This window comes from Daphnia pulex, chromosome 2 (assembly GCF_021134715.1).
Source record: "Daphnia pulex isolate KAP4 chromosome 2, ASM2113471v1".
In the NCBI taxonomy this organism is placed as follows: Eukaryota; Metazoa; Arthropoda; class Branchiopoda; order Diplostraca; family Daphniidae; genus Daphnia; species Daphnia pulex.
Window position 1 is genome coordinate 1,282,722 of NC_060018.1, and position 11,744 is coordinate 1,294,465.

The following is an 11,744-nucleotide window of genomic DNA, read 5'->3' on the forward strand; positions in this document are numbered from 1 at the left end:
TCTAGTGACGGTCAGTATTTTAGGGTGATTTACTACGGAAACTTGTATTTCAGTAGTTTTCGTTGACTTGACACAATTTAAAGATACTACAGACTGAGATTTAAGACAAAAAAGACTTGAACTATGCGTCACTCTTTACTGGCTCTTCTTTCTCGGCCTTTTGTTCGAAAACGGGGGTTGTTTCTTCACGACTATATCTCCATCTCCACCACGTCACCTTCATACGATCCCAGCAGTTTTCCCACGAATCCATGGCTGGTCGCACGTCCAGCAGAGCGAATTTATAATCTTCGTGTACTTTGCCACCGTCATAGTAATCGATGACATAGCGGACCTCCTTACCGCAGCGATCAATAATCCAATCATGGCGATCAAACGGCAATTCGTAACTGTATAACAAACGGTTAAGTGTTTACGTAGATAATAAAGGTTTGCAAATCAAAATGACGTAAGATTTGCCGTTAATAAACATACCCCATCATTTGCCTGATCCTCGCTCGTGGAGAATAATCTTTGGCTTTCCCTCCGAAACTTTTTAATCTAGGATCGCCGCATTCTTGTGCATGCAGAGCCTCCCATTTCAAAACCTAATTTCACAGAGAGCACCCATGAATAAGTAGACTTGGCAGTGTAGCTAAATTATGCAATTGATACTTCTATCCAGGCTTGCTCGTTATTTGAATTGTGAATCTTGATTATATCGTCCATATCTTTAGGTTCTAGTTCCTCTTCCTTCCATCTCCAGCCTTTCCGCAACATGGCATTCCAAAACATCTATCACAGAAAAAAAACAACAACTCTATTAGTTTGACTGCCGCTGTGCAGCGCAGCATGTAAATAGGAATTAGAACCTGCTGAGAAGGATATTGCCAGAATTCTTTTTCAGTTCCTGCTTTCGGTATGGATGATACTTGCCGCTGGGTCGGCAAACTGAATGGCTGATCAGGAGCAGGCCTTTGATTCGGCGGCGGCATCTAATTTGAATAGTGCTCATCATGTTCAATGCTCAATCACAACATGTATGTGTAATTCAAGAAACGACAGTTAAATCTATTTTTACCATGTTCAGTGGGTCTACATCATTCGATGTATTTAGAAGCAGTGAACCATTCTCTCCGCTCATTGGACATTCACTTGGGTACTCCATAGTTTGGACTGGAACCTAAAAATAGAATAAAGGGGGTGATTATTTATTGAGGAAAGCAATAAAATTTGTGATTTTTATTTATCTGTTTTTACTTTGGTTTCCAATTTCTGGTCATGGCTCATTGGACATTCACTTGGGTATTCCACAGGTGCCTTTAATAAAGAATTTGAGGTTAAAAATACATGTTTAAGTATAATAGTCAAGTATAATTGAATTCATAATTGAGGTAGATTTACTGGTGGTTTTTTCTCTACTTGAGCGTGCATGGGGCATTCAGCAGGAAATGAATTTCCATTGTTCATATGATGACTGTAGGAAGAACTGTGATGTGTGTAAGCCTATCAAAATAAAATATTAGGCTGTATCTAATGTTTTGCACATTTATTTTCCAATACTTGTGTTTTCGATGGTTCATGGTGCAGATCACCATACAATGGTTTGGTTATCGAATCTGCAGTGGTTTGAGCGATTGAGGCAGTATTACCCATTCTCAGATAGCTGTAGAATAAAATTAAATGAAGAGAAAAATTTTAAAGGATTTGTAATTTTTGGTTTTTTAATTGTGACTGTTAAGATAATGAAATCGTGCCTCATTTTGAGCTTTCATAGCAATTTACCTGAAAGCTTGCTTCATACTATACTGATAAAACAACATTATTTTCTAAATTTTCAGATCAAAACTCACCTCTAGAAGCTAATAAAATACTTCAAAGATTCTTTTAAAAATTACAACTCAGATATTCAAAATTGATTGATTACGTGATCGACAAATCAAACGCCGAAAAGTTGAGCGTGTCTTCTGCAAGAGCAGACGATATGATGTAATTTCGTTTAGTATTCAAATGTGACCGATAGATGGCGAAACCGTTCTGGATTTGAATTATTATATCATGACGGGTTCTATATGCGTTAACAAAAATTTGCCAAAGTCCTTAGTAGTGGATCGGCTCTATGTCAATTTTTGGGTTAAATATGATTGAACTTAAAAAAAAGTAAAATCGGTCATTTAAGCCTGATCGAATAGAAAAAGATTGCATCACATCTCCGCCATCACCGATCCAAGGAACCAGTGGCAACGTGCCTAGTGCGATCTGCGCTAGAACCCGATCGATTGATTTGCGAGTCACGCGCTACGGGCACGTGAGCTTCCGTCTATCCCACTCCTTTAAAGCAGCTAGCAGCAGCATCAATTAATTGCGTTTGTATTGCAATGACATTTGCCAGAATTGGCCCTATGCAAAGCATTTGGTTTCCGTTAGAGCAGCGAAACAGGTAAATTAATTCAAAGACATTCGTCAACACTCTGTGTACACGTGCACATTCATGACATCATATGCCACGTTATCAAAGCTAACCTAAATATTTTTCTTTAAAGTGTCGATTAAGAACGAAGGCAAAGTCAAATTTGTCGTCAACTTTGTCGTCAAGTTCTGACTTGCAAACTTGAACTTTTCACCATTTTTTGGTGGGTGAGCGAGAACCGTTGTGCCGATTATATCTGGGCAACTTTGTTAAAAGTCACGTTGTCACAAGCATTGGTTGGCTATCGATCAGCAGCCCCAAACGTCTCCAAGAGGAACTCTAGAAAAGAAAAAGACCCCGAGGGATATTACAACAAAATGTGTGTGTGTGCGCAGTAGATGGAGCCAAAAGTTATACGACGATTCCAAGAAAATTTTTTGTATGCGCTAGGAAGGAAATCGATCAAAGTCACGTTGCTTTGTGCGTGAAACCCAAACCCTCCACTGTCCCTTCCCTAGTTCCCCCCGTGTTCTTTGAAGTACTCATCCACCAGTCAGGTCGTTCGCTTTACACAGCCGTCGTCCCAGTTATTTATAAAAATATTTGTTCGCTAGAATATCCCTTGACGACTCCATCCGAAATTCTCCTACAACCAAAGACGCTATCAAATTTCCAATTAATAAAACCGTAGGTGTATACGCATGAGCTTGGAAGCCCTCGGGGAGGACCACGACGTAAATTAAATCTCACATAACAACAGATCATCCACCAGTCGATGCGAATTTTGATGGAAGGAAAACTAGTTTTAGAACGTTATTTATTCACGTGGACTTGGTGGATGACCCACCTAGAGCAAAACACGTGCAGCCATAAAAATGTTAGCCAACACCCATCATCTTTTTTAGCAAAGACAAAAACCGGTTCTCAATCCGACCTATCTCAATATAGCGATACTTATCTTTTTTTTTTCTTTTCCCAACTTTTACACAAAAAGACGACAGCGAATTCAACAACGCTCGACAATCTAACCTGAAATCTTCACGTTTTCGCTCACAACAAAACGAAATGGAAAAAATATAACCGAAGACTAAAAATATAACCGAAAATAAAAGCGGAATGAAAGGGAAATAATTTCCCTATTGTCCAGACGGGAACGAAGCCAAACGAATGGGTGATGGTGTGTTGCGTTTTAACCTGGGGAGAGCAGCAGCTCTACTTACGTTACACACTCACACACATAGGGGATGTGTTGGAGAAACGTGCTCGTGAACGGGAGGTGGGAGCCACGAGAAGGCGACACTGTCGCCGTGAAAGGATTGGGTGGGTGCGGATAGGCGCAGAGAGAAAGGGATGCGGTGCCAGCGCTACGTTCCACGTGACGTGAGCCAGTCACGCGGACGCCACAGTTCCCTTCCCCTCTCAAAGTCTGTGTGGTCTATGCAGGTCCTTTCTTTTTTTTTTTCTTTCTTTCTCCTAGCGGCTCGGCCACATTTTCGGTCACGTGAACCAAATGTTGGAAGAAGAAATCGCTGAGAACAACAGCAGCGGCCCCCCCAAAACGAGATAACCCGTTGAAGTTGTTGTCTTTGACCATAAATGGACATCGTGAAAGGAGTTGTTTTTTCCTTCTAAACTCTGAAAAATAAAAATAGGAATTCGTATCAGTCTTCTTCTGTCGTCACGTGTAACACAATGGAATGTCAAAAACCTAGAAAACTTTTTGGGGGGATCAAGAAATTCTGGGATTCATAAAATTGGGCCCGGCATCAAAGTTGTATAATCAAAAATTGAACGTGATTTGATGTTGTACTTCGAGATCTGGGGTGCGCGGAGAAAACCAGTCCTTGAAAAATGGAAAAAGAAAAAAGGAAGAGACGCATGTGCAGCTACACACACAGACAGAGAGAGAGAGAGAGAGCTGTGCCCGCCCGTCTCAAACACGTGATCAAGCGTCTCTCTCGTGTGTGCGATTGCGCCCTCTTTTTTTTTTTATTTTCTCTCCTTTCGGGACTGCCCTTTTCCCGCAACACCACCCTCCAACTCTGCCCCGGTCGTCGTGATATGCCTCACGGTTCGCCTTCTCTACTGTCTCAGTCAACTTGGCGTACCAGGCCGATCTAGACACGTATCTTGTTTATCACGCAACGCTATTCCACCAGTGCATTTAGTGAACCATGAAAACGTGAACGTTTGAACAATTTGAAACCAAACCAAAACTTGCTCTGTACCAAACGAAATTACCTCATTAAAACATTTCATCATGGATGTTGGCAACTCGTCGTCGTCCACGAAAATGGATAAATACTGGGTGGATTCACCCAACCAGTGCCATTACGACCGGTAAGTTTAAAACTCTAGAAAAATAGTATAAGTTGCGTTAAAAGAGGAAGAAGCATGACCTTGACAATGTTATAAGAGAATTTACCATCGAAGGAGTCTCTCCGTGAAAGAATTCCGCTGCGAGATACTCTGTCTGCTGTGGGCGTAGTGAGTTGAGCACCGAGATAATTATTTGGTTCAAGGGCAGCTACTAGGCCATGTTTCACAGCCTTCCTTTAAATTCTAAAAATGTTCACGAAGTCATTTTGATATGGACAAAGATTCAACCTAGAGACGTGACAGCATGCTTGCAGGCAGTTGAAACTTGGCCAACACAACAACGAAACAAGAATTTCGTGAGGATGGCCTTGTCTAGTTCTTTTTTTGCATCCGAGCAATCCGCAATAGTCACCAAGCCATCTGGTGGAAGGATTGTCGTTTCCTTGTCAGCCCCCGTACATGTAAAAATCAATTGCGTTCCCTCCCCAATTATTCCTGAATGGATCTGTTATGTAAAATAAAGTTGCCAAAAAGTTCTGTTTCCAACTGGGGGTTCACGCTGGGCTGCAATTAAGAAAAAACGCACTTGAAACTTGTGCGTCACGTGGCCGAATCACGTGCCCTACGTTGCCTTAGCGACCCGATGATCCCAGTAATCTTCGTTGCTATGAGAGACATCTAACCTTTTCGGATCGTTTTTCTCTCATATTTTACACATCGACAGATAAAAACAAATTGCAAACATCTAAAAAACCTTCCGGGGGTGCGTGGGTATCGAATATAGAAGGACACCGAGTCCAAATACACAAGGTTAACGAGCGCTAGGTAAGATAAGGATATATGCGCACGCCTATAATACACACACCTTTCCGGCTATCGCTTCAGGGGGTAAAAAGCCATGCATCCACGTGCCTGTAGTCTTCAAAACTAAACAATAAATAACTTTAAAAAAAAGAAATAAAGAAAAAGCGACAAACTTTTTTGTTTTAGCGGGTGCGGTCAAATGTTTTTACTCCTATTCGTTGGGAGTTTGGCCGGAGTCAACGCCTCTTTGTTGAGGCATCACGTGCGTGACCGGCATCACGTGTTGTATCTACATGGCAATGTGAGGCAATCCAACGACATCAACTGACTTCCTTTAATGGCATTTCAATGTTTTGCTCTCCTAGCAAATAAAAGAAATTTTCGATTAATAAAACTGGGAAGGCATTTCGCAATGTTACACATTGCTGCAAAGTGACCGGAGGATGATGACCTTGTTGATCACGTGGCTCTTGCATGTGACTACCGTATCCGTTGCAACCGGATTTCCAAAATTTTTCTTTATGGGTGAATAAACTGTTGAACTTTCTGAAAAAAGAAAGAGACAGAGAGGCTGGTCTTAAATAGCCGCGTGCGGAATACATAAATAAATTACTACAATCTACTTATACAAAATTTTATGTGGCAGGAACTTGAATTTTGCTGCCATCGGAAGCGAAGATGAAGAAGCTTATTCCAATTTCTCCAAGAAAACGAAATCCGCCCGCGATCCTCAATCACATCGCATCATTGAGAAAAGAAGGCGCGACCGGATGAATAATTGCTTGGCTGATTTGTCCCGACTCTTACCATCCGCCTACATGAAGAAAGGGCGTGGCAGAATCGAGAAAACAGAAATTATCGAAATGACAATCAAGCACATGAAACATTTACAGGTTCACGCCTGCAAAGAAATGGGTAAGGCGATTGTTGTGTAGTCAAAAGATATACTGTATAAAGGCAATCAACTTAACTTTCTTTTTTTCTTTCGCGACAGAATCGTGCGAGATCGCTGTCCAAATGGAACAGCTGCATAGCAACACCAAGTCGGATCAATATCGATCCGGATTTCTCGAATGCATCACTGAAACAGTCCAGTTCATCGGTCATCACCAGGCGGATCACCATGGGCCTTTTTATCCTGGAGATGATTTCGGTAGCCGATTGGTGGCCCACCTGCACAACCATTACGAAAAAATCGGTCGCGGTATGTTTGTTTTCATTTCACTTTATTCCTGTGCCATTTCCTTTGCCATTCCCATTTTTGGAAACCTGCAAAAGAAACAAAAGAATATTCGTATTTGGAACATAACCCTTTAAGCTCACCAGGCTCAAATCTCTTTATAATCAAATTAATTACTATCCAGAAAGACAAAAAAAAAACTGTGGACTTCGAAAAGTGAATTAATCACAAAGTAGTGCTTGATTGACAAAAATTTTAACTATTAATGCATACGCAATGGGCTGCAGGTAAAACAAAAAATCCTAAACAAAACATTATGTCTCTCTCTCTCTCTCTCTCACACACACTCTTGTTTTCCCTGTTGAAAAACGGATACCCATTAACAATCCGCCTGGATGATTGGCAAAGATAAATTTGTTTTCTTGATTTGCAGTTTTTAGTCATTTTTCTTTCAGATTTTTGGTTCATTTCTTGATTTGGTCTTTCAGAAAGTTGCGCATGCTTTGCATCCATTATTTTCCGCTTAAAGCTTGTCTTTCTTGAATTCTACCCAGTAATTTATTTTACGTTTCGTAAATGTCAACTTGAACTGGATCACATTTTTCATTGTTTTCTTTCTTCGGAATTCGTTTTGGATGCCCAGGTGAAGGAACGGGTTCAGAAACTGGCGATTTTTCGAATGGAACAACCGCAGTGACCTTGGTGGCAAGGACCGGTCATCCCACGAATGGCGTAGGACAAACAGGCACTGACGGAGAAGATTTTCCAAATGCTTCTCCATCTGTTTCTGGCACAGTACCTCAGGGCGTTCAAGATCAATTCAAACCATTACACGATAATACAGGTAAACATTTCTATACGATTTAGAAAATCAATAACTAACAATTTGGTTCGAACAGGAGAGACAGATAAAATGAAAGATGAACGAGTTCAAGGCATGTTTAACTACCTGAATGGCACCGGATCCTCTATCGAACACCACAGACAACAGCAACAACAGCAGCAGCCACAAGAACAGCAACCGCAGCAGCAGCCACAACATTCCAACGACCGCAGACCGACAAGATCCTCGTCAGGATCGGGTGGAGACAGCGACGAATCGCGGTCAAATAGGGCAACACGGAATTCAGATACACCTTCGCCCGTCAACCCCACAACGGACGGATCATCACCTACCGACATGGACAATTCTAGTCACAGCGGAGGATCCAACCACTCGTCGTGCAGATCATCTTCTCAACTCCGTCAAATGTTGTTGGCCAGTGAATCCGGGGGATCCAGGACAAAGAGTTGCTCGTCGTCCAGCCAATGCAGCAGCCGCAGCAACACCACTCAGCAAAGTATCGACGACTCCAACAGCGTGTACAAGAAGTTCAAGACAAACATCCATCAGAGGTTCACAGCTGATTTGGAACACGTCTTTCCACAGTCCAGCTGCGTCATGACACCTTCAGGTTCTTCGGCGACTAGCAGTCTTAACGAACAGCAGGCCCAACAACCCAACCACCAGGATCGATCCTTTGAACAATGTAAGAATTAATTACTATTTGGTGCGTAATAAAAATATCTAACATTCAATTTACCTTTGACAGATCACGGCCTCAAACGAAAGAAGTCAGACACCGACCTGAACAGGCACAACAATTCAAGATACGGCTGGAACAATGAAGTACCTCCTACACCGCAACCCTCATCGCCGTCTTCAAGGAGTCAAAGGCTTCATTCCGAGGAAATGGACGATTCAACTGTCTTCTCAATGGATCAAATGCAACAGCAGCAGCAACCGTCGTCAAATTTACCAGCAATGCAACCGATAATGGAAAGTGTTCCTATTTTCGCACTGCACCCGAAAAGTGCTTTCTACGTCCCCATGTCAATCGAGTTGTCACTTATTCGGACGCTCTTCACTCCGCCATCTTCTTCGTCCGACCCCAATGCCCAACCTCTACTTCACCCAGTTACCATTAGCGTCAATTTCGGTCATCCGTCAAGGGTCTTGACCGCCGCTACACTCACCGAAACAGTGGCATCGATCCAACAACATTCTTCAGTCATACAGTCACCAGTTAAACTAACGAGGCCAGAGCCTCTTCTACCCGGGTTGGTACCAGCGCCGCAAATCGTCGTTCATCATCAAAGGCATCCAAATCCGCACCATCACCAATTTGACATGGATCCCTTTGGGACCAATTTCAGTCCGTTAACGATGACCGGGCCGACGGAAGACAACCGATTACGTGTGGGTAGCAGCAGCAGCAGCAGCAACCGAGAGCACAGCAGTCGTTCATCTCTAGTTAGACATCACGACGAGCAGCCCAAAATGTTCCGACCACCGCAGCGAGAAGAAGGCGGATACGTTCATGCCGGCCGGGAGTACCCCATCATCAGGTCATCACGTGAACACGGTAGTCGATCACCCGCCGTCATCACGGCAAACCACGGAACAGCGACTCATTCCTCCCGCTGGTCCCATCTAATGGCCAAACGCACTCACACTCCGTGAGATCCACTCCTCTCTTGAAATGGCTTATAATTAAATGTCCCAACAAAAAAGTGTTTACGTTAGCAGATCGATGAAATGTCTAAAAAGAAATCAGATAGTTATGTGACAGGAAAAAATATCAGGCAAAAACAAAAAAAACCCTATATATATTATATAAATATATCAAATGGCTCTCCATCGCGATTCTCTAAATTGTTACTTGATCATTCTTCTAAATTCGCAAAAAAATCCCAATGCTATTTTTTTAAACAAAAACACACATGCCATATTATACGCAACCATGTTGATCATTCAGCGCAATAAATTACTTATTTTGCTGTGGGAAATGAATTTCGAAACGTTTGCGCTAAATCTGTGAAGAAACGCGAAACGTGAGTCAAAATTATTGAAATACATTTTATCTGTCGCCCATTAATTAATCGACTTTTCAATAGACAGATTATTAATTTAGAAGAAAAAAAAAGGTATACCTTCAAGCTAAGAGATTTTGAATCCCATATATTTACAGCAGCAACAGCACATCTTTTATAATTCAAACTGGGGGAAAGTTTCCACTACGACGAAGCTGTATTTCTTCTCTGTTTTTTTCGATATTGATAAATTTACACTCGAAGCCAGTACATGGACGAGCGAATGCGGTTGTAGTCGGGAAGGTTCTCAACGGGACCAACAGCGGCTACAGCGGGGCATCGGTCATAAATGTATTTATTGCAGGCATCTCGGACATCCGCCGGGGTCACGGAGTCGATACGGGCCTCGAGTTCGTGAAGGGGCAGGCGACGGCCGTAGCAGAGCATTTGGCGACCAACGTCTTCGCAGACGGGTGTGGTTCCGTCAAGTTGCAGCAGCATCGAAGTCTTGAGCAGGTTCTTGGCTCGCTCAACTTCGGTCGGTGTGGGAGCTGTGCACAGTCTCATCCACTCGCTTTGAATGTTGTACAGCATGGCCTAAGAGAAAAGTTTGAACTTTAATACTCATCGAATTTTACGATTTTATAGAGATTCTTACTTCGCATTTCATGGGTTCGCAGACAAAGTAGATGCCCCACAATCCGGTGTCCTTGTAGCAAGTGTTGAAGGACTGGAAAGAGTGACACAAGTTGGACTGGGCAGAATAGCTGGCCAAGTTTGAAGCCAGGTTAGCACCACCACCTTGAGAACGATCCCAGGAGCCGATGATCGTGTTGGCCACCATCAATGGGAAGTTATCGGCATCGGTCCAGCCGCAGCCCTCAACAGCGATCGCGATGTGAGCGAACGGCATGTCATCGTCACGCACACGAATCTCCGATCCTGCAGCCAAATTGTGGAATTATGGAAATGAGCTGATTAATTCACATGCGACGAGATTACCTGTAAATCGGCATTTAGTTGGGGCAGTAATTTTGGCATCGAAGGAGTTGGACAGAGATCCAAGGCTCTTTTGGGCCAGTTCGACTAGGTCTTCGTGTTTAATACCACCAGCAGCGGCCAAAACCATGCGAGACGCGCCGTAGTTGTTCTTGATGTATGTGACAAGATCGGCACGGGACAGGGACCTTGAAAACACAAATTGTTACAGAATCAATTGTAATTTAATTTTTGGTAATTTCATTACTTGATGTTCTGGGTTGGGCCTAAAATAGTGCGACCCAAAGGAGTGCCCTGGTAGGCAGTAGAGTGAAGGTGATCAAACACTACTTCCTGGAGGTTGGTTTCAACCTCTTGCATCTCTCGCAAGATAACACCGCGCTCACGCTCAATCTCGGGCTCTCCCAATTTGGAGTTCTGGATGATGTCAGACAGAATTTCAATGGATTTTCCAACATCTTCAGACAAGCATTTGGCATAAAAGACAGTTTGCTCCCGAGAAGTGTATGCATTTAGGTGAGCACCCATGTTCTCGATCTCAAGCTCTAAGTCTGTCTGGGAGCGTTTGCCAGTTCCCTGTAACACAAGAAAAAAACATTGTTAATTTTCAGAAGTCAATGAACTAGAATATTGTCCTTACCTTGAATGCCATATGCTCCAGGAAATGTGCAACACCATTGTTGGCTTCAGTTTCGTTTCTGGATCCAGCGTCAATCCAGATTCCTACTGTAGCTGTAGGTGCACCACTGTCCTCTGAAGCTACTCGCAAACCATTGTCCAAAACAGTAAGTCTGGTTGGTGGTACGTTTACCAAAGTTTGCTCGTAATTTAGAGCAGCAGATGTAGCCCTAAGCCTGGTAGAATTCTAAATCATACAATATATATTATCAGTTGCGTTCGTTGCACAATCTCACGAGTGAGGTCTTCTATTCATAACTATTTGGATTCCCAGAAATATACAAAAATACCACAACATTCTGCTCAAATTAATTCGATTGCCTCTATTTTTACCTTAACCAATGATGAACCATTGGCTAATTTCAATAGCATTGGAGAAACTCGCAGAATTTTGGAGGCCATCTTTACCGGATTCCGTGATCGTGAAAAGCACCGTCCAACTTCCAACGTTGCAAGTTATTTTTATTTAAAGAAATAAAATTTATTTTCCGAGTTCCAGATGAACCGAAAGATGTCGTTAGT

General features: G+C 42.7%; 3 protein-coding genes across 7 annotated transcripts; 1 reads left to right on the forward strand and 2 right to left on the reverse strand.

Annotated features, from left to right (window-relative positions):
- Positions 1 to 33: 33 nt before the first annotated feature.
- LOC124202874 (holocytochrome c-type synthase-like) lies at positions 34 to 4,740 on the reverse strand. Of its 3 annotated transcripts, none has more exons than XM_046599377.1 (9): positions 4,631 to 4,740; positions 1,543 to 1,645; positions 1,384 to 1,485; positions 1,240 to 1,299; positions 1,061 to 1,162; positions 852 to 974; positions 655 to 774; positions 475 to 587; positions 34 to 389 (listed from the first exon to the last, which is right to left on the reverse strand). In XM_046599377.1, the coding sequence occupies exons 1-9, from the start codon at positions 4,633 to 4,635 to the stop codon at positions 122 to 124; spliced, it is 996 nt and encodes a 331-aa protein (XP_046455333.1). In that variant the 5' UTR covers positions 4,636 to 4,740; the 3' UTR covers positions 34 to 121. The 3 variants fall into 3 exon arrangements, with proteins under 3 accessions (XP_046455333.1, XP_046455341.1, XP_046455324.1); XM_046599385.1 differs by lacking the exon at positions 4,631 to 4,740 and adding an exon at positions 1,833 to 1,978; XM_046599368.1 differs by lacking the exon at positions 4,631 to 4,740 and adding an exon at positions 1,765 to 1,796.
- On the forward strand, positions 3,104 to 9,610 carry LOC124202781 (transcription factor cwo-like). 3 transcript variants are annotated; one of them, XM_046599219.1, is made up of 7 exons: positions 3,104 to 3,569; positions 4,665 to 4,729; positions 6,159 to 6,427; positions 6,507 to 6,716; positions 7,336 to 7,536; positions 7,592 to 8,221; positions 8,285 to 9,610. In XM_046599219.1, exons 1-7 carry the CDS (start codon positions 3,564 to 3,566, stop codon positions 9,193 to 9,195), a joined length of 2,292 nt encoding a protein of 763 aa, XP_046455175.1. In that variant the 5' UTR covers positions 3,104 to 3,563; the 3' UTR covers positions 9,196 to 9,610. The 3 variants fall into 3 exon arrangements, with proteins under 3 accessions (XP_046455175.1, XP_046455163.1, XP_046455170.1); XM_046599207.1 differs by lacking the exon at positions 3,104 to 3,569 and having other exon boundaries at positions 4,594 to 4,729; XM_046599214.1 differs by lacking the exon at positions 3,104 to 3,569 and having other exon boundaries at positions 4,594 to 4,729; positions 7,595 to 8,221.
- Positions 9,611 to 9,666: 56 nt separating this feature from the next.
- LOC124202854 (mitochondrial-processing peptidase subunit beta-like) lies at positions 9,667 to 11,696 on the reverse strand. The gene is made up of 6 exons (XM_046599333.1): positions 11,556 to 11,696; positions 11,185 to 11,409; positions 10,792 to 11,120; positions 10,548 to 10,732; positions 10,204 to 10,487; positions 9,667 to 10,142 (listed from the first exon to the last, which is right to left on the reverse strand). The coding sequence occupies exons 1-6, from the start codon at positions 11,622 to 11,624 to the stop codon at positions 9,798 to 9,800; spliced, it is 1,437 nt and encodes a 478-aa protein (XP_046455289.1). The 5' UTR covers positions 11,625 to 11,696; the 3' UTR covers positions 9,667 to 9,797.
- Positions 11,697 to 11,744: the final 48 nt, after the last annotated feature.

What these genes read in the sequence shown, in the direction of transcription:
- LOC124202874 (XM_046599368.1), bottom strand. An exon ending in ATGTAGACCCACTGAACATG is followed by an intron (nt 975 to 1,060) that starts GTAAAAATAGAT and finishes TATTCAAATTAG; the next exon opens with ATGCCGCCGCCGAATCAAAG. An exon ending in ACGAGCAAGCCTGGATAGAA is followed by an intron (nt 588 to 654) that starts GTATCAATTGCA and finishes CTGTGAAATTAG; the next exon opens with GTTTTGAAATGGGAGGCTCT.
- LOC124202781 (XM_046599207.1), top strand. Translation starts at nt 4,650, where the DNA reads ATGGATGTTGGCAACTCGTCGTCGTCCACGAAAATGGATAAATACTGG. An exon ending in TTACGAAAAAATCGGTCGCG is followed by an intron (nt 6,717 to 7,335) that starts GTATGTTTGTTT and finishes TTGGATGCCCAG; the next exon opens with GTGAAGGAACGGGTTCAGAA. An exon ending in GGATCGATCCTTTGAACAAT is followed by an intron (nt 8,222 to 8,284) that starts GTAAGAATTAAT and finishes TACCTTTGACAG; the next exon opens with ATCACGGCCTCAAACGAAAG.
- LOC124202854 (XM_046599333.1), bottom strand. Translation starts at nt 11,624, where the DNA reads ATGGCCTCCAAAATTCTGCGAGTTTCTCCAATGCTATTGAAATTAGCC. An exon ending in AACTAAATGCCGATTTACAG is followed by an intron (nt 10,488 to 10,547) that starts GTAATCTCGTCG and finishes ATTTGGCTGCAG; the next exon opens with GATCGGAGATTCGTGTGCGT. An exon ending in GCGAACCCATGAAATGCGAA is followed by an intron (nt 10,143 to 10,203) that starts GTAAGAATCTCT and finishes CTTTTCTCTTAG; the next exon opens with GCCATGCTGTACAACATTCA.